The 17,751-nt window shown below is 54.6% G+C and overlaps 2 protein-coding genes across 5 annotated transcripts; one reads left to right on the top strand and one right to left on the bottom strand.

Moving 5' to 3' along the window:
• The first annotated feature begins 5,990 nt into the window (after positions 1 to 5,990).
• Positions 5,991 to 10,869, top strand: SHFL (shiftless antiviral inhibitor of ribosomal frameshifting). Its single transcript, XM_045992103.1, has 8 exons — positions 5,991 to 6,436; positions 6,907 to 7,030; positions 7,223 to 7,272; positions 8,641 to 8,679; positions 8,856 to 9,005; positions 9,408 to 9,511; positions 9,641 to 9,795; positions 10,355 to 10,869. The coding sequence occupies exons 1-8, from the start codon at positions 6,416 to 6,418 to the stop codon at positions 10,585 to 10,587; spliced, it is 876 nt and encodes a 291-aa protein (XP_045848059.1). The 5' UTR covers positions 5,991 to 6,415; the 3' UTR covers positions 10,588 to 10,869.
• ANGPTL6 (angiopoietin like 6) lies at positions 10,870 to 17,064 on the bottom strand. Of its 4 annotated transcripts, none has more exons than XM_045992102.1 (6): positions 16,950 to 17,064; positions 13,586 to 14,168; positions 12,728 to 12,905; positions 11,962 to 12,149; positions 11,610 to 11,880; positions 10,870 to 11,065 (listed from the first exon to the last, which is right to left on the bottom strand). In XM_045992102.1, exons 2-6 carry the CDS (start codon positions 14,159 to 14,161, stop codon positions 10,875 to 10,877), a joined length of 1,404 nt encoding a protein of 467 aa, XP_045848058.1. In that variant the 5' UTR covers positions 14,162 to 14,168; positions 16,950 to 17,064; the 3' UTR covers positions 10,870 to 10,874. The 4 variants fall into 4 exon arrangements, with proteins under 4 accessions (XP_045848058.1, XP_045848054.1, XP_045848056.1 ...); XM_045992098.1 differs by having other exon boundaries at positions 16,943 to 16,964; XM_045992100.1 differs by lacking the exon at positions 16,950 to 17,064 and adding an exon at positions 15,267 to 15,285.
• Positions 17,065 to 17,751: the final 687 nt, after the last annotated feature.

Raw genomic sequence — 17,751 nt, forward strand, 5'->3', positions numbered from 1 at the left:
ACATTTTCAAGTTGTCGCATGAATGAGGCAAAAAAAAAAACAAAAAAAAACTGGTGAGGCGTGCCTGGGTGGCTCAGGGGGTTAAGCGTCTGATTTCCACTCAGGTCAGGATCTCAGGGTCCTGGGATCAAGCCCGGCATCTAGCTCTGCACTCCGTGGGGCGTCTGCTTCCCCCTTTCCCTCGGCCCCTCCCTTCCCCCCTTCCCTCCCTATCCTCTCCCTTTCTCTCTGTGTCTCAAATTAAAAAAAGAAACCAGTGACATTAATTATGATCATTTTATTTAGCCCAGTATATCCAAAATATTATCATCTCGACATGTAATAATATAAAAAAGCCAGTGATGTGTTATTTTACCTACATTTTCAAAATCCGGGAGTGTTTGACACTGACATCACATCTGAATTAGGACCTGTCACATTTCAAGAGCTCTAATGCCTCATGTGGCCAGTGGCTGGCTTCCCCGTCAGCACAGGTCGACATGGCTTATCTTTATTAACTCAGGGAAACTGCACAACTCTATTCCCATTTCAGAGATGGGAAAACTGAGGCCCAGGAAGTTGAAGCAAGAGTTAGCAATTGACTCAAACCCAGACTGGTTCTGAAGCATACCCCCCATGACCTGTACCCTTCCCATCCTCCATTCTAGCTTGACGAGTGGTGTGATCGCAGGCCTGCATTCGAGTCCCAACTACATTGCTTATAAGCGGGGTGCCCTGCGTTCTTCGCTTAATCACTCTGAAACCCAGATTCGTCATCTGAAAAAGGGACAGTGACATGGAAGCCAGAAGGCAGAGGAATGAATGAATGACCCCAAAGCCCCGAGGACACCCCACACAGCGAGTCCTGGATACACTCCAGGTATTGTAGCCACTATAATTTTTCCACTTACTGCATTTATTTAAGCAGAGCCCCAAACATGTTACCCAACCTTTGCACATAATGCATTCCTGGAAATGTGTTTGAAGCTGATTTCGCAAAACTCAAACAATAGATTTCTGTGCTGTGAAGAACATTCCATTTACTAAGGACTACGCCAAGTATGAAACCCCAAGCTACTTTTCATCTCTTAGGTGTCATGCTCCAAGACATATTTCCAGGATTTCATACATATTATTTTTTAAAGTAATTGGGTTTATCTTACTGTGTATTTTTTGGTCCCACTGACATTTTTTGTTGCGACAAAAAAATTCAATAGTTAGGGGCGCCTGGGTGGCTCAGTGGGTTAAAGCCTCTGCCTTCGGCTCAGGTCATGATCCCAGGGTCCTGGGATCAAGCCCCACATCCGGCTCTCTGCTCAGCAGGGAGCCTGTTTCCCTTCCTGTCTCTCTGCCTATCTCTCTGCCTGCCTCTCTGCCTACTTGTGATCTCTGTCTGTCAAATAAATAAATAAAATATATTTTTTAAAAAATTCAATTGTTAGGGCGCCTGGGTGGCTCAGTGGGTTAAGCCGCTGCCTTCGGCTCAGGTCATGATCTCAGGGTCCTGGGATTGAGTCCTGCATCGGGCTCTCTGCTCAGCAGAGAGCCTGCTTCCCTCTCTCTCTCTCTGCCTGCCTCTCTCTCTACTTGTGATCTCTCTCCGTCAAATAAATAAATAAAATCTTAAAAAAAAAATTCAATTGTTAGAGAAATATGCAGTGCAGAAAGTAAAGGTAATATGGAGATCCCAGGCAGAAACACACACAAATGGTTGGTGTGTGTGCCCAAGGAGGGGCCGTCCGGCCAAGATGTCAAAGCATCAGAATCCAGAACATGAAAGAAATGGTTAAAATACCACGCAGATTGCTTTTCTAGGTTTTGCCAGGTTGCCCTCCCCAACCGTTCTACCAAGAGATGCCCTCACTAACTGTTTGGAGATTTCCTGCTTCCCCAAACCTCCAACTCGGGGCATTCCCAAGTTTTCTTCATTTGGTTAAATTGAGGGGAAACTGACGAAATTGTGAGAGGCACACACATGCTCCAATTCTGTCCACTGCCTCTGCAATTAAACCCGTCACCCAGCTTAAGCCTCCAAGGATCCGGCTGAAAGATTGGCTTCTTTCGACCTGAGCTTCCCTTCCCTCCACTTGCCCCCACCCCCAGTGGCCTTTAGCTTCCTGTAATGGACCAAACCGCTTCCCACCTCAAGTGCACAGGCCGCGCCTCTTCAACTGGGAAACCTGAATTCAACTTTCAGAGAGACCTAGAGTAAGTTCCCGAACCTGTTTTCCCATTTGTAATAACCTCACCACCTTTGTGGGGGTGCTATGAGGATCATACAAAATACAGAGCTTCAACCACTTGGCACAGTGTTTCGCAGTGTTAGGATTTCAGCTCGAGGGGCACCTCCTCCAGGAAGCCCTCCTTGGCCACCCTGCCCAGGTCAGGATTCCCACGTGTTATCCTTTCTCATGGATTCCTCAATGACTTTTATTGGGGTATATATCATAAACTCGACGTGAGAAACAGATGCAGAAGGAAAATAATTAAATGTCCTTACTACCTACAAGGCATTGACAAGTCCTTCAAACAGGCAAAGTGACCTTCCTCTCTGGACTTAACTGCCTCGATGTTGAACTTTGCTAAAGGCAAAAGGCAATCTTAGCCCAACCCCCAACCCCCATCCTGTAAGCCTACTTTAATAAAAATTCTTTTGGAAGCTTCTTCCTTTATCTCTAAACCCCCCAAGATAGTACATGTTGGCAATCATCGCCCAAGCATATGGCCCACCGATGGATATCTGAAGAGTCTCGGGACCAAGGTTTTATTACACGGTAATAAATGACCTTCTCCCAGCAACAGCTAGCCCCCTCAAGGTTCCGGAAACCTTGCTCCCAAAATCCTTTAGGGACTTATGCTATCACCAAACCCCTCCCAACTTGAATGTGGATAATGGGCCACTCCTCCTGACCCCAGTACAGCTCTTTCTGCTCACGGGTCCTGTCCTCGTGCTTGAATAAAACCACCTTTTTGCACCAAAGACGTATCAAGAATTCTTTCTTAGTCCTTGGCTTCGAATCCTAGCGTTCTTTCCTACATCGAATATAATAATTACTCGTGATATCATCTGCTTTGTGCTTCTCTTTACCATTAAGACCATGAGCGCGAGAAGGGCAGAAATGGTACCCAGCTCCACACCTGCTACCATAGAATGCACTTGACGCCTGTCCATCAAATTAACGGATGTGATGAGGGAGCAGAAGCCTGGCTGAGGACCAAGCACAAGCGGACACTCGCAATCCCCCCTCCCCCATATGTGTGACCTTCCTCCGGGAAAGTCACAGGTCCTCCAGGACCTTCCGGTTACCGCTCTGCTAGAGGGGAAAACTTACTTAGCTTGATAATAGCAAGGCCTCCAGGAGCCTGAGGATCTTCTTTAGCATATGAAGGACATTTTGGACACCTCCCTTTGTCCTGACCTCCCTCATCAGCAGGGTATATAATCAATACCTCCTCACAACCCCCACGCCACTCTTTCTGCCCACAGGTCCTGTCCCCGTGGTTAATAAAACCACCATTTTCACCAGATGTTTCAAGAATTCTTTCTTGGCCATCGGCTCTGGACTTCACACCCTCCCCCAAACCTCACGTACATTCCAAAACCACATCAAATGGATAGATCAGTAAGGGTTCAGTCTTTGACTCAATGAGCCAACATGTCAGAGGCTATACTTCTTTTAAGACTTATTTTAGTGGGGGAAGGGCAGAGGGAGAAGAAGAGGGAGCATGTCAAGCAGACACCCCGCTGGGCGCACTGCCCACCTTGGGGCTCCATCTTGCAATCCTGAGACCAGGACCTGAGCCGCAGCCAGGACCGGGATGCTTATCCCACTGAGCCACCTGGACACGCAGGGTCGAGTTCTTATCCCTGTTATCAGCACATCTCTTTTCTCCCTAGCCACACCTTTCCATAAAGACAAAAGATTAAATGCCATAAGACTCCCACCGGCGCACCTACAAGCCACACTGGGCCAGGCCAAGATGGCCACAAAGTCAGAAAACTGTTGGTGGGTAGGCAGCGCCCCCATGTGATCGCGGGAAATGTTTGTTTCTCTGTCCATCCAGAGTGGCCAAAATGCAATACTCTGGTTCCATCTTCTGTTTGTCCTTCCGAAGCCACAGGCTGACCGGGGGGCTGGCTCCCTGGCTCTCCCTGCCATCTCGTGCAGCCAGTGAGACGCTCCAGCAGGAGATGGGAAGATGGGAGCCGGCAGAAGGAGGGGTCTTGCTTCTCCTCTCCCTGAACACAACTCGATTTTAACATACAAAAGGTCTTGGCGGAAGTGATGCTGTGTGACTTCCAACACTAGTTATAAAAGATGCAACTCTCACATGGCATTTCTTCTCTTGTTGGATCTCCTGCTCTAGGGAGGCCAACTGCCAAGCTGGGGTGGGGGGGTACACTCAAGCACCCAAGGAGGGAGGAATTGAGCCATCCCACCAACAACAAGCACCTGCCCATCACGTTGAATGAACCATCTTGGAATGGACCCTCCCGCCCCAGTCAAACATTCAGGTGACTGCAGCTCCCCGCTACATCGTGACCAATATTTATGAGAGACCCTGAGCCAGAAAGTCCGGCAAAACCATTCCTGGAGGGGCGCCTGCGTGGCTCAGTGGTTTAAGCCTCTGCCTTCGGCTCAGGTCATGATCTCAGGGTCCTGGGATGGAGCCCCACATCGGGCTCTCTGCTCAGTGGAGAGCCTGTTTCTCCCTCTCTCTCTGCCTGCCTCTCTGCCTACTTGTGACCTCTCTCTGTCAAATAAATAAATAAAATAAAATAAAAAATCATTCCTGGATTCCTGATGCACAAAAATTCTATGAGACTGTTCCATGCTTAGTGCCTGACAGTGCCTGGTGCAGAGTAAGAGCTCGATATGATGGCCGTTATTATGAGAACCTAGCAGATCTGGGGGCGCCTGGGTAGCTCAGTCAGTTAGGCGTCCAACTCTTGGTTTCCTCTTAGGACATGATCTCAGGGTTATGAGATCGAGCCCTGCGTCGGGCTCATATTGGACACAGAATTTGCTTAAGATTCTCTCTTTCCGCCCCTCCCTGTGTCCCACCCTTCCCCCCCCTCCCCCCCACCCAGGCGGCGGTCTCTCTCTCTCTCTTAAAAAAAAAAAAAAAGGAATCTAGCAGACCTGGTTCAAGTTAGAGCTGGATCGGTCTCCCACCTGTTCCCTGCCTGCTTGTCACCCACCCTGGCCGCAGCCTCCTTCTCCACTGGATAGTAGTAATTACATAGTATATATTATATATCCTGTATCTGTATAACAAGAGATTCCCCTCCACACCTCCCCCCTTCCTTCAGGATAAAATCCCAGGTACTCTGTGCAGCCTCCACACTCCCCTCCCTGCTGGAAATTCCACATTCAGCCACAAAGAGCCGTGAACTGTTTTCTGTTCACTAATTGGCTCCAGATGAGGTGCACAGACCCACAAACAAGGCTTTGGAGGTCAAGGAGAAAACATTAGAACACCTATATTTTTTTTAAATCTCCATTTTTGGTGCGTTTGTTAAAGAATATCTTTATGTAATAGAGGCCCTTGGCTGGCTCAGTGGGTGGAGCATGTGACTCCTGCTCTCAGGGTCACGAGTTCAAGCCCCACCTTGGGTGTGGAGCCTACTTGAGGGGGGAAAAAAAGAAGTGCTAGCTGAAAGGAGTCTCCACCTTCCACTTTACGGTGCAGAATCCCAGGAACACCTAGAGTACAGGCTGCTGCTGCCAGACTGTTAGGGACCGGTAACCTGTTTTTAACAAGCATCTTCTCGGTCCACAGTAGGTGGCCCAGTGACGAGTTAGCCTACCCCAGGTGGTACTACGCGCTCCACCCCGGGTCTCGAATCCTGGCAGACACACACAACCAAGATGTAGCCACTGTATCATCCCCATTTTACAGAGGAGTAAACTGAGGTTCGGAAAGAAGACACGGCCGCGTTTAAGGGACTCAGAGCGAGCACGGGGCCCAGGTCCTCATTCCTGAGGGAGGGGAGGAGAGCGAGCGATGAAGTGGGGGAGCGCGGGCAGAGGGGGACACGGAAATTCGCGGCGGCCTTCCGAGGCGGCCCCGCCCCCACGAGGGACGTGAAGACGCGGACCCCGCGCAGCGTGGGGACATGTGACCGATTGCAGAGGCCGCGCCGCCTCCACCGCCCGAGGTCCGCGCGCTCCGCCGCAGGGTGCAGACCCCTGGCGCCCGCCCGGGTCTGGGGCGCAAGAGCAGAGGCGGAGCCGGGGCGGAGCCAGAGCGCCCCGTCTACCCTGTCATCCCCAGTAATCGAAAGCGAAAGAGGGGGCCGGGGAGGAAGGGCGGGGCCGCCCGGAGGCCCCGCCCCCTGCCCTGCGCGGCTGCTGGACCCGCGGGCGCGCCCAGGTAGGGGGGCTCCGAGCGCGCATTACAGACCCTCGCGGGAACCTGCGCCGCCGCCACCATGTCTCAAGAAGGTGTGGAGGTAGGAGATGGCTACGGCTGGGCCGGGGAGCTCGCGAGAGGCGCCGGGGAGGGGCCGGGGGCGCGGAGGAGGCTTCGCAGTTTCTGGGGACTCCATCCGAAGCCCAGACCTACCCCCTGGCTGGCACTCGTCCCCTCTCCCCCGGAAAGGAGAATGACCGCCACATCCCCCGGGTTAGATGAGGCCTCCTCAAGGAAAAGCGGGGGCTGCAGAGTCAAGGGTCAGAGGCCAGGGGTTACCTGGCCAGCCTCCTCCCTTATCTTGGGACGCTGGCCCCGGTCCGCTCCCTCCCCCAGTGCCCTGTGGGGACTTTGGCTTTTTCCAGGAAATGCCGTAGAGGGATGGCGGGGGCGGGGGGGGGAGACCAAAACCAAGGGTCAAGTTCGGGCTGGAAGAAGGATGCCTAGAGATGGAGGAGGGGCAGTCGCTCCTCTCCTTACGCGATCGGAACCCCCCTTTGCCCCCCCAAGCTGGAGAAAAGCGTCCGGCGCCTCCGGGAGAAGTTTCATGGGAAGGTATCCTCCAGGAAGGCGGGGACTCTGATGAGGAGATTTGCCAGCGACCACACGGGAGTGGGGCGCTCCATCGTGTACGGTGAGCCGGTTGGGGTCCGGGACCTGGTAGGGGTTGGGAGCCGGGAGAGCGCAAAGGAGGTGTGATCTGGGTTAAGGGTAGGAAGAGGCGCTGAGATGATCTTCTGAGAAGGGTCTGTACTGGGACCCTGGGGGACCCTGAAACTCCAAGATCCTTCAAGGACCTTTTACTTACACTTACTCTTGCCACCAGGGGTAAAGCAGCAAGATGGACAGGAACTGAGTAATGACCTGGATGCCCAGGTAAACTGCCCCCCCAATCAAAGGATGGGATATCTGAGGAGGGGGAACCAAAGGAACCTGGCGTATCCGTGATGAGCCCCTCTGTGCACCACCAGTCCCCAATTCATGGTCCACATAGACTTACCTTTCCAGCCGCAGGTCCAACCAGGGAGTGTGCATACTAGGCGCTCGTTACACAGTGATGGCATTGAGTGGGAGAGAGAGAACGAAACTAGGCAGTGAGGCAAATCAGGATTAGTGTCATTGTAGAGGACCCTGGAGGTCAGAAAAGGCTTTCTGTAAGGGGTGTAAGGAATAGTGATCCTGGTAAGTGGGGTGGTTGGAAAGGGTCTTCCTGGAAGAGGCAACAGAATGAACAACAGGCGGACAGGCTAGGATAAACAGAAATGGGGGAGGAGAGAGGGGCAGGGGACCCCATGTGATGAATGAATGAATGAATGAAAGGCTTTGAGGCACAGGTGCAGTGTGGCTCCTTTACCCCTTAAATGACTTTGGTGGCCAGAGCACTATGGATCTCACCTGCCTGAAAGCACCCCCCTAGTTGTTAGCGTGTAATAAAGTTTGTATTGTATTCTTTACATTTACTCATGTAAAGGGTATGATAAAAATAATGAGAGGGGCACCTGGCTAACTCAGTGCGGGGGAGGGGAGTATACGGACTCTTTCTCAGGGTCACGAGTTCAAGCCCCACACTGGGCATGAAGCCTACTTCAAATAAAGAAAAAATGATAATAGGAAAGTGAGCGCTCCTTCTGCAGTAGGGTTTCCTTGAATGTCATCCCCATACTGATCCACTGAGACGGTCCCGTTATCACGTCTGTGCTACACACGACAGAACCGAGATGGAGAGTGATGGAGTCCCTTGCCAGGTTCACACAGCAAGCAGGTGGCGGTTGGGATGTTAGCCATGGGGCTTTGAGATGCCCCTCGTTAGTGGTTTGGCTCCACTCCCACAGCTGGAAACGCTGGAGTCAGGATTGGAACCTGCATCTCTCTGAATCCAGAGCTCAAGCACTTAGCCTAGAGCCACATGGACTCAAAAAGGCGATGGGTCACAGCGCCACCAAGTGTGGAGCATGGGGTCCGGGCCTGCTGGGCCCTGCGCACTCAGGGTGAACTCAGGCAGCCCCTCTCCCAGCTCAGAGCCTCTGTTTCTTTATCTCAGCAGTGGGGGTAATAGGTGTGTCCCCAGTCAAGGCGACTATGAGGATAACTGAGGTCATGCACCTGACCTTCTCTTAAGCTCCTCCCGAGTTAGGGACTCCCTACTCATACAGGGCCAGGACCTGGCCACTCCGCCCCAACAAATAATGGTCAAAAGAGGTCCAAGCTACATCCCCATTTTCTGCCCCTGATGTCTCCACCCAGGACCCACCGGAGGACATGAAGCAGGACCAGGACATCCAGGTGAGTCCAGGGTATGGGACAGCAGTAGGTAGAGTGGAGGAGGTCATCCTCCACGGGCGGGGAGAGTGGAGGACATCCGTGGATGAGAGAGGGAGACATGTATGTAGAGGGAAGAAGGCTGATGTGTGTTTAGGTTCACAGGGAGGCGTGACCTCCCTTTTGTCCCCGTCCTGCAGGCTGTGGCAACCTCCCTCCTGCCCCTGACAGAAGCCAACCTCCGCATGTTCCAGCGAGCCCAGGAAGACCTCATTCCCGCCGTGGATCGGCAGTTCGCCTGCTCCTCCTGCGACCACGTTTGGTGGCGGCGCGTACCGCAGCGGAAGGAGGTGATGACCCAATCCCCCTTCTCGGTACCCATACTTCTGGCTTGAGAATATCAACCCCAAGAGCCCAATCCCTCACCCACAATCTCGGAGCTCGGCCTCCATCTCAGACCCCATCGCTCCGGCCCTCCAGCTCAACCCCTACGGCAAAGCCCGACCTCTGGCTCCACAGCTCTGACAGCTGCCACTGAAATCAAACCTGACCCCAAAACCACAATCCCAGGTCTGGGTTTGGAACCCCTGATCAGTTGTGTGCTTCTGGTAAATGCTTAGTAGCCCAGCTAGTGCAGGGAGGTGGGGGGAGAACCCCAGATTTGTAGCATTTGTCAGTTTCCATGGGGTACGTTCCCACTGCGGCCAGTATCAAGCTCTGACGAGAGCCTGCTCCCCACTCTACATGCCCAGGTGTCCCGGTGCAGGAAGTGTCGAAAGCGCTATGAGCCGGTGCCCGGTGACAAGATGTGGGGTGTGGCTGAGTTCCACTGCCCGAGGTGTCGGCACAACTTCCGGTGAGGGTGCTGACCCCCCACCCAACCCCCACCCCCACCCCTCCCTGCCCCCCCCCCCAGCCCTGCCCTGGTCCCACCCTGCCCTCCGGCCTTACCTTTGCCTCACGACCCTGCCCGCCCGCCCCCCAGGGGCTGGGCACAGATGGGGTCCTCATCCCCCTGCTATGGGTGCGGCTTCCCCGTGTATCCAACACGGATCCTCCCTCCACGCTGGGACCGGGACACCGATCGCCGCAGCACCCACACCCACTCCTGCTCGGCGGCCGATTGCTACAACCGGCGAGGTGAGCGCCCGGCATGTCGCCCATGACCTCCCTCCACTCGGGGCAGTCTGCTTGACCTTGACTCCTGGGACATCCACCTCTGGGGCCTTAGTACCAAGGTGCCTGCCTGCTACTTCCACATGCCTCCTAAGGCCTCCGTCCCCAGAGCCACTTAGCTCATCCCGTGGCATCGGCCCCTCCTTTCACATCTCCCAGGGCCACCCCCAGTCTCCGTGGCCTCCCAAAACCAGGCCACCCAAGACCCTGATCCTCTTAATAGCCATCAGCCACATTCTGTGGTCTTGCCCCTGAGGCTTGGTGGTTTCACCCTGTTCATGGCCTCAGCCTCTGCCCCTGTGGTCTGTGTTCTTGGTTCCTGTTTTGTGTCCTGTAGTCTCAGGTGATGCCCATGTCCCTGGGTCTGTTGTGGCTTCAACACCTGTGCCTTTCATTTCTGAGTTTCCTGTGGCTCTGGCCCAGGCCCCTCCCCTGTCCTGAGCGCCCCATGGCTAGAGCCCCTTTTCCCCCAGACTCTTGGGTGGCCTCAGGCTCCATGGCCTCAGAACCTCTCCCTCCCCAGAGCCCCACATGCCTGGGACGTCCTGCGCGCACCCCAAGAGCCGGAAGCAGAACCACCTCCCCAAGGTCCTGCACCCCAGCAACCCCCACATCAGCAGTGGTTCCACTGTGGCCACCTGCCTGAGCCAGGGGGGCCTCCTAGAAGACCTGGACAACCTCATCCTGGAGGACCTAAAGGAGGAGCTGGAAGAAGAGGAGGAGGACGAGGAGGAGGAGGGCGGGCCCAGGGAATGACCCCAGACAAGGGGCAGATGCGAACCAGACACGCTCTATGGAGATTTTGTGTTGTTATAAAATATGAGCTCAAACTGAGATCGAAACGCCCTCGGGGAGCCATTTGGGTCTGAGAGATGGGCAGGGGGATTCCTGGGTCCCGTTTTCAGGGCCCTGGGGAGCAAATCCACACCAGGACGGGCTATGGGATGTGGCCCACGCCAAGTCACAAAGCAAGTGTGGCCAGGACAACGTGGGCTCCTGCTGACAGACGTTCCCTGGGACCCAGGGGACAGATGGACAGATGGTCACAGCCTCAGGGGCCGGATCAGCATGGCAGCCTTCTTGAGAGAGTAAGCCCCACCACGGAACTCAGCCCAGTAGACACCATCTTGGTAGCGGCTGCGGTAATGGCCACCGCGGTGCCACACGCCATTGAGGTTCGAGTGGGCACAGGCGTGGTACCACCAGCCTCCCCGCTGGTACAGGGCACAGTTACCTGAGAAGAGAGAAACCCCATATCCTGTCACCAAAATAAAAGCCTCTTCCACTATCTCACTAGTGCAAGGTTTTCATCAGGCGTCCCCGGCCCTTCTCTCTCTTACTGAATACAACCCTGAAGTCCTCTCCTCCCCCGAGTAAGAGCCCTGGCCCCCATTTTCTTTTTTAGAGCAATAGCTTTAATTCCTTCCCTATCGCCCTACCAAAGTACAAGTTACACCTTTTCCACCCTTTTCTGGAAACCAGGAGCTCTACCTTTATTGGGGGGAAAAAATCACCTACTTCCTTTCTAGAGTAAGATTTCTAGCTCTCACTCCCTGCCTTTCACCAGAACAGGAATCTTGACTCTATTAGCAAAGAATTTGCCTCATCAAAGAAGGAATCTAGGCTTTCCATCCCCTCACCAGAATAAAAGTGCTCTCTATTCTCTTGTTTACACTGATGCTTATCAGAGGGAAGTTTCACCCCACTTTTCATTCATTTCCTACCTAGGAGTACCACCTCCCGTCCCCACTCCCCACCAGAATAAGAGCTCTCCTTACCAGAATAGGAGTCTCGGTCCCTATCCACGGTGCTGAAAGGCTTGTCATTGTGCCAGGAAAGAGAGTCTCCAGCATCCCCATAGTACTGGCCAAGCCGAAGGCGATAGTGGTCACTCTCAGGCTCCAAGGAGAAACCATCATAACGGGCTCGTGCCCCACGCCCTCCCCAGTCCTCCAGAAGCACCAGCAACTCGTGGTCCCCACGGCTGGTCAGCTGATGCACAGGTTCCAGGCCCAGCCAGTACTCCCCATCCGGCTGCCCAAAGCCCACCTGGCAGGACAGGGAAGTCAGAAGGTCAGAAACAGGTCCCCCACCCTCTGCCCAGCCTTCCCCCTAGCTGCCTGCGCCCACCTTGTAGTGCTGCCAGGTGGTGAAGAAATTGACAGAGCCGTCTTGCCGCCTTTGGATCACCGTCCAGCCTCCACCCTCCAGCTGTTGCTCACACCACACTGACACTACATGCCGGCCCAGTCGCAGCTCATACACGCCACTCTGCCTGTGGCCTGCTTGGTGGGCCTCTGCACAATCCTGCCACGGACCTGTGGGTACAGAGATGGGGGAAGGCAGAGCCCGGACCAACCACCCCCTTATTGGGATAATAGCAGAATAGCAGTCCTGCCTCTCCCATTCCGTAACCAAAATAAAAGCCCCAATATCCGTTTCCTTGCCTGAGTTAAAACTCTAATTCATTCTTCTCTCACTACAGCAAATACAGAGCCTGGGGTACTTAAATCCTGCTTCTACAATCTCACCAGAATAGAAATCCTGAACACGACACTCAGAACTAGCTTAAATGCTCACCAACAGGCAGTCCTAAATTCCCTGTCCTCTCATCAAAGGAAGACTACCTCCTTCCCTGTTTTCATACCACAGTAAGAATTTTGGTCTTTATCAGAATGAGAGTCATAGTTCCTTGTTCCATCACCAGAATAAAAGCATCACCGTGCTCGCTTCGGCAGCACATATACTAAAATCAGAATAAAAGCATCATTTCTTCTGGTCTCCTTACCATGAGAGAAATCAGCCATTAAAATTCTGGCTCCTATTTCCCTCTATCCATACTGCACTGGGAATTCCCTACCTCCTCACACCCTCAACAGCCCTGTCCTCATCTTACCTGTTGGCTTGGTGGGAACAGCAGGGTGCCCTGCGGGCATGGGAGAGGCCAAGGGGCCCTGCTGTCTCAGGGTCTGGTCTCTCTGGGGCTCTGGAGCTGGGTCTAGCCTTCTGCTGGTGTCGTTAGTACCACCCACCAGACTGACAGGAACCACAGGCACCAGGGGTGGTGGCAGGACCTGGGATGACCAAGAGACTCAGATGTGACTGCAGTAGCTTCAGTTGAAAAGACCCTGGGCCCCCTAAATCCCCCAACACCCAGATAGGTGGGAGATCAGGCAGGGGCATGTCTCAGCCCTAGAACTGATACTCCCCAAAGCCTAACTCTAGCTGCCAAGAGTAGAGCTGGGCCTAAATTCACAGCTGAACTGATCTGTGCCTCTGATGCTCCTTTTCTGTAGAGATAATGAGTTGAGTACCTCCAATAATGAGTATTAACTCGGAATCCTCCCAACAGCCCTGTAAGGTGTGGGTTGTCACAGAGCAACAATCTTACTCAAAATTGGGACCAGCCATATTCCAGAATTAAGGATAATATGGCAGCATTTAGAAAGAGTAACACAGGACAGACATTTAATCGCATAACACCTCCACAACATGGGTCTTTGGTCTTTACATAATAATATGCTTGATTACAGGCTCTATGAATATTTATATTAAGTGGATAAGTAACGATATTAAGTGGCCACAGTCGCGTTCTGACCCAAATGAGCTGTGGGAGGGGAGGTCGGAATCCGGTCTGGGGAGCTTTTCGGATTTCAAAACTGCGGATCAGAGATCCCGCGTGGGGTCACAAGAGCCCCGTCTTAAATGTTGCACACAGGAAGTGGCTACGACTCCTGGCGAGCTTAGAGGTTACCTGCTGCTGCCCGCCCGTGCCCCCCGGGCACAGGCGCTCGAGGCGGGCGATGAGGCCACTCTGCTGGGTGACCAGCTGCGCCAGCTCCCGGAACTTGACATCCAGCTGATGGAAGCGGGCGGCGGCGCGCTGCGCCTCTGCTGACACATTGAGCACGCGCTCCCCAAGCAGCGCCAGCAGCGCAGCGGGCTCCGCCCCCGGGCCTGGCCCCGCCCCCGGGCCCGCCTCGTGCTGCAGCTGCGCGCGCAACTGGCCCAGGCGCGCGCTCAGGCCGCGGCTTTCTTTGCGGAGCGCGCGCACCTCTCCCACCACGGCGCCATCGGCCGCGGCCAGTCGCTGAAGTTCGCGCAGCAGTTCCTCGTGGCGGCCCACGCGCATGCGCAGCGCCGCCACCTCGCTGGCGTTCACGGCCTCCGCGGCCGGGCGCGCGGCAGACGGCCCACTCCAGCACACGGCGCCCGTGAACTTCTGCTGGGGCAGCACGAAGGTGTAGGTGCAGCGCGGGGCGCCTGCCCGCGCCCACGTCGCACCCAGCAGGAGCAGCAGCTGCAGCGTGCGCAACGGAGGCGTCGACATGGCAGACCTGCAGGCAGAGGACGAACAAGAAGGAGGGCAGCCCTCGGAGCCTAGCTTGGGCCCCCAGCTCTCCGGCTGGGCCGAACCTGCTTTGCTCCAGGTCCACGCAGGCTCGCCTCCCCGCCGAGCCCCTCCGCCCTCCTCCTTACCCCCCCCCCCCCCCCGCCTGGCTGGAAATGCCCAAATGGGGTCCCACCCCGGCCTCTCCATTGAGTTCCAGGCGGCCTGCGGGACAGCATGTCGTGCATTCATTCAACAAGCGTTCACTGAGTGCGTGCTGTGTGCCAGCCTCAGTTCTAAGGAATACGGTAGGGAACAAAACACAAAAATTCTTGCCCTCTTAGGCAAAAAACAAGGTCAGTAAACTGTAGGAATTAATATAGTGTTTTAGGTGCTAAGATAGCAGTAAATAGCGGAGAGATGTGGGGATCCGGCCCGGCACTTTGAAAGGAGGGAAGACCTCCTGGAGGAGGTGACATTTGAACAAACACTGAAGGAAGTGAGGGAGAAAGTGATGAGGATGTCTGAGGATGAAGAGCATCCCTGCCAGGGGGAACAGCAATGCAAAGGCCCTGAGGCTAGACGGTTCCTGGGAGGCTGGAGCAGAAGCAGAGGGAGAATGGGTGGGAAGAGGTGAGGTGAGGTGAGGGGTTAAGTCTCACTACCTCAGACTAGTGGCAGACACCCGTCTCCCACGTCCTCAGACCAAAACCCCAGAATCATCCCTGTCTCCTCTTTCTTCACAGCAGATCCAACCTATCCGCCAGGCCTGTCCGCTCTTCTGTTTAGGCCCTGAATTCCTCCACGTCGCGCACAGTCATCACCCTCCAACATGATCCCAGCTCAAGACTCCATCTGGATTTCCTTAGAGCAGCTGCCCCCCAGGCAGTTGTCTGTCATCAACCTCTGGTCTGTTTCTCCCACAGCTGCCAGAGTCAGGCCATGTGTCTCCCTTTCCTAGAACCCCTCGTGGCCCCCAGCTCACTCAGAGCAAAAGCCCAGGTGTTCCTGTGCCCCACAAGGCCCTGCACCCTCTTCCCATCCGGTCCCCACCCTCTTCTCCCTCCCCCTCACCCCTCACTCACTCTGTTCCAGGCCCACTGACCTTGCTGCTTCTGAAACACACCGAGGATGGTTCTGCCTCAGGGTCTTTGCTATTTCCTCCCTCTAGAACATTCTTCCTAGAATTTTCACATGGCTCCTCCTCTCTCCTTATTTGGGTCTTAGCTCACATGTCCCCTCCTCAGAAGCCCTCCCTGACAACCCCATTTAGCATTGCTCCTCTTGGGTGCTCCCTGTCACACTCCAACTTTTTCATTTCAGCATTTGTCACTCTGAAATTGCCTCATTCGTTTGCCATTGTTTGTGATCTGAATTCCTCCACCAAAACATCAGCTCTCAGAGGCTGAAGTCTGGGTTTTGTCCTGTGCCTTGTGTCACCCACACACGCCTCAGCACCCACAAGCCCCAGGTCAGCTACACCCTCCCACGTGTTACCTGGCTCACATAGGTGAGCTCCTGTAAGTCTTCCCTTGAGGGCATGCACGGAGGCCTCCTAGCTTGGCCCCCATGGCCTTCATTCTTGGGATTCACCTATCTACAGCCTCTCAGACTAAGGACATACGTGCCTCCCGCATGCACTTGCCCACACTCAGAACATGTCACAGGTGTCCACACATCACCCCTGTATTTCCCAAGTCCCACTATGTCCAAAGCCAGACATCCTGGCGGTCACACAGGCTCGTGCCCTGGAGTCTTCATTGTCAGGCACATTACCTTGTTCACACATTGACCAAGCACTCCTTTAATGCCTGCTCTGTGCTGAGAGCTCTTCCAGGCAATGGGGACAGAGCCATGACCAATACAGACACACAAAAAAATCCCTGCCTTCATGGAGCCAACATCGCGGTGGGGAAAGCAGACGGGGGGTAGGGCAGAGGGTGATAAGTGTTTAGGAGAACACTCAAGGAAGGGGGTGGGAGTCCCCGGATAAGGGGCCATTTTAAACGGGGTCAGGACTCACTAAAAATATGCCACTTGAGGGGCGCCTGGGTGGCTCAGTGGTTTAAAGCCTCTGCCTTCGGCTCAGGTCTGATCCCAGGGTCCTGGGATGGAGCCCCACATCGGGCTCTCTGCTTAGCGGGGAGCCTGCTTCCTCTCTCTCTCCTTCCTTCTCTCTCTGCCTGCTGCTCTGCCTACTTGTGATCTCTGTCTGTCAAATAAATAAATAAATGATCTTAAAAAAGAAAAAAGGAAGAAAATGCCACTTGAGCAAAGACCTGTAGAAAGAGAGAAGGGTAAGAGCATTCCTGGCAGAGGGAACAGCAAGTGCAAAGGCCCTGAGCTAGGACCTTGCTTGATGTGCCCAAGGAACATCAGGGAGGCCTGTAAGACTGGAACAGAGTGAGCAAGGGGTAGAACAGGAGAAGGTGAGGGCAGGGAGGGAACGGGGCAAAATGGGCAGGGCTTTGTGGGCCTCAAAGAGGACCTGGGCTTTTACCCTGAATGAGGTGGGAATCCCAGAGGGTTCTGAGCTGGAGAAAGGCTTGCTCACCCTCATAGTCGCACACCAAGCAGGAGCTCTCCTTGCCCCCTCCTTGAAGACACCAGGCCCCCCACAACAGGGATGGACCCCCCCCGCCTTGGAGCCAAATTGTATATGTGCAACATCCCCCCCTTTCCAGGATCTCAACCGGGGTAAGAGGGAGGCCTAGGGAAGCCCAGGTCTCCCAACAGACAAAATCAGCTTCCACCTGCCCTCCTGCCCTCCCGCCCTCTCACCTCTCACCTCTCAGGACCAAGACCCTGCGTCTGGCAAGGCTCGAAGCAGGCACAAGGAGACCCAGGAGCAGCTGAGGGTCCAACAGGAGCGCCTAAGTGAGGATGGGGAGAGGCTGGTGGGAGAGCGGGAGGGAGGAGGCTGGTCCCCCCCCCAGAGCCTGGGATGAGGGCTGTGGTGCTGAGCCCGGGAGTTCCAACTGTAAATATTTAGCATTTCCCGCATGAGAACCGAGGCAGAACTGCCAGATCCCCCTGCCCAGGCCACCAGAGCCTGATAACACAGGTCAGCGTTCCGGACGTTCCCCCACAGCAGAGCACAGAGCGTGGGAGGCCGCAGGCCCCGGGAGGCTAGCGGAATTCCAACCTCCGACAGGCGCACACCACAGAGAAAGACGACAGCAGACATCAGATCAGCAGCACCTGCTGCATCAGACACGACTCTCGACTCCACACCTTTAATCTCAGTCTTCGAAACCAGCGCTGGTCTCTTCTGTAGGCAGCCGCATTTTACAACAGGGAAAACTAAGTGTGCGTGCGAGAGGGTGAGTGACTTGTCTGCAGCCACGGGGCTGGAGAATGGTGGGACTCAGCCCCAGTAACTTGGCTCCAGCATTCACTCACGAATAACCATAACCCTCACACACACCCAGGCGCCTGAAACAGTGCAGACACAAAGACACACGGATATCCAACGAGACATGAGGACCCCTGCACAGAGCCACAAAGATAGATGGAAACTGAGTGTGTGTGTGTGTGTGTGTGTGTGTGTCTGCGGATTTGCCTGGTGTGTGTGTGTGTGTGTGTGTGTG

Source organism: Meles meles, chromosome 20, assembly GCF_922984935.1.
Source record: "Meles meles chromosome 20, mMelMel3.1 paternal haplotype, whole genome shotgun sequence".
In the NCBI taxonomy this organism is placed as follows: domain Eukaryota; kingdom Metazoa; phylum Chordata; class Mammalia; order Carnivora; family Mustelidae; genus Meles; species Meles meles.

Excerpts from the sequence above, each read along its gene's own strand:
- SHFL (XM_045992103.1), top strand. The coding sequence starts at position 6,416 with ATGTCTCAAGAAGGTGTGGAG. Across the intron at positions 8,680-8,855 it reads AGCAGGACCAGGACATCCAG|GCTGTGGCAACCTCCCTCCT; the intron begins GTGAGTCCAGGG and ends CCCGTCCTGCAG. Across the intron at positions 9,512-9,640 it reads AGGTGTCGGCACAACTTCCG|GGGCTGGGCACAGATGGGGT; the intron begins GTGAGGGTGCTG and ends CCCGCCCCCCAG.
- ANGPTL6 (XM_045992102.1), bottom strand. The coding sequence starts at position 14,161 with ATGTCGACGCCTCCGTTGCGCACGCTGCAGCTGCTGCTCCTGCTGGGT. Across the intron at positions 12,906-13,585 it reads GCACGGGCGGGCAGCAGCAG|GTCCTGCCACCACCCCTGGT; the intron begins GTAACCTCTAAG and ends TGGTCATCCCAG. Across the intron at positions 12,150-12,727 it reads TGTTCCCACCAAGCCAACAG|GTCCGTGGCAGGATTGTGCA; the intron begins GTAAGATGAGGA and ends CTGTACCCACAG.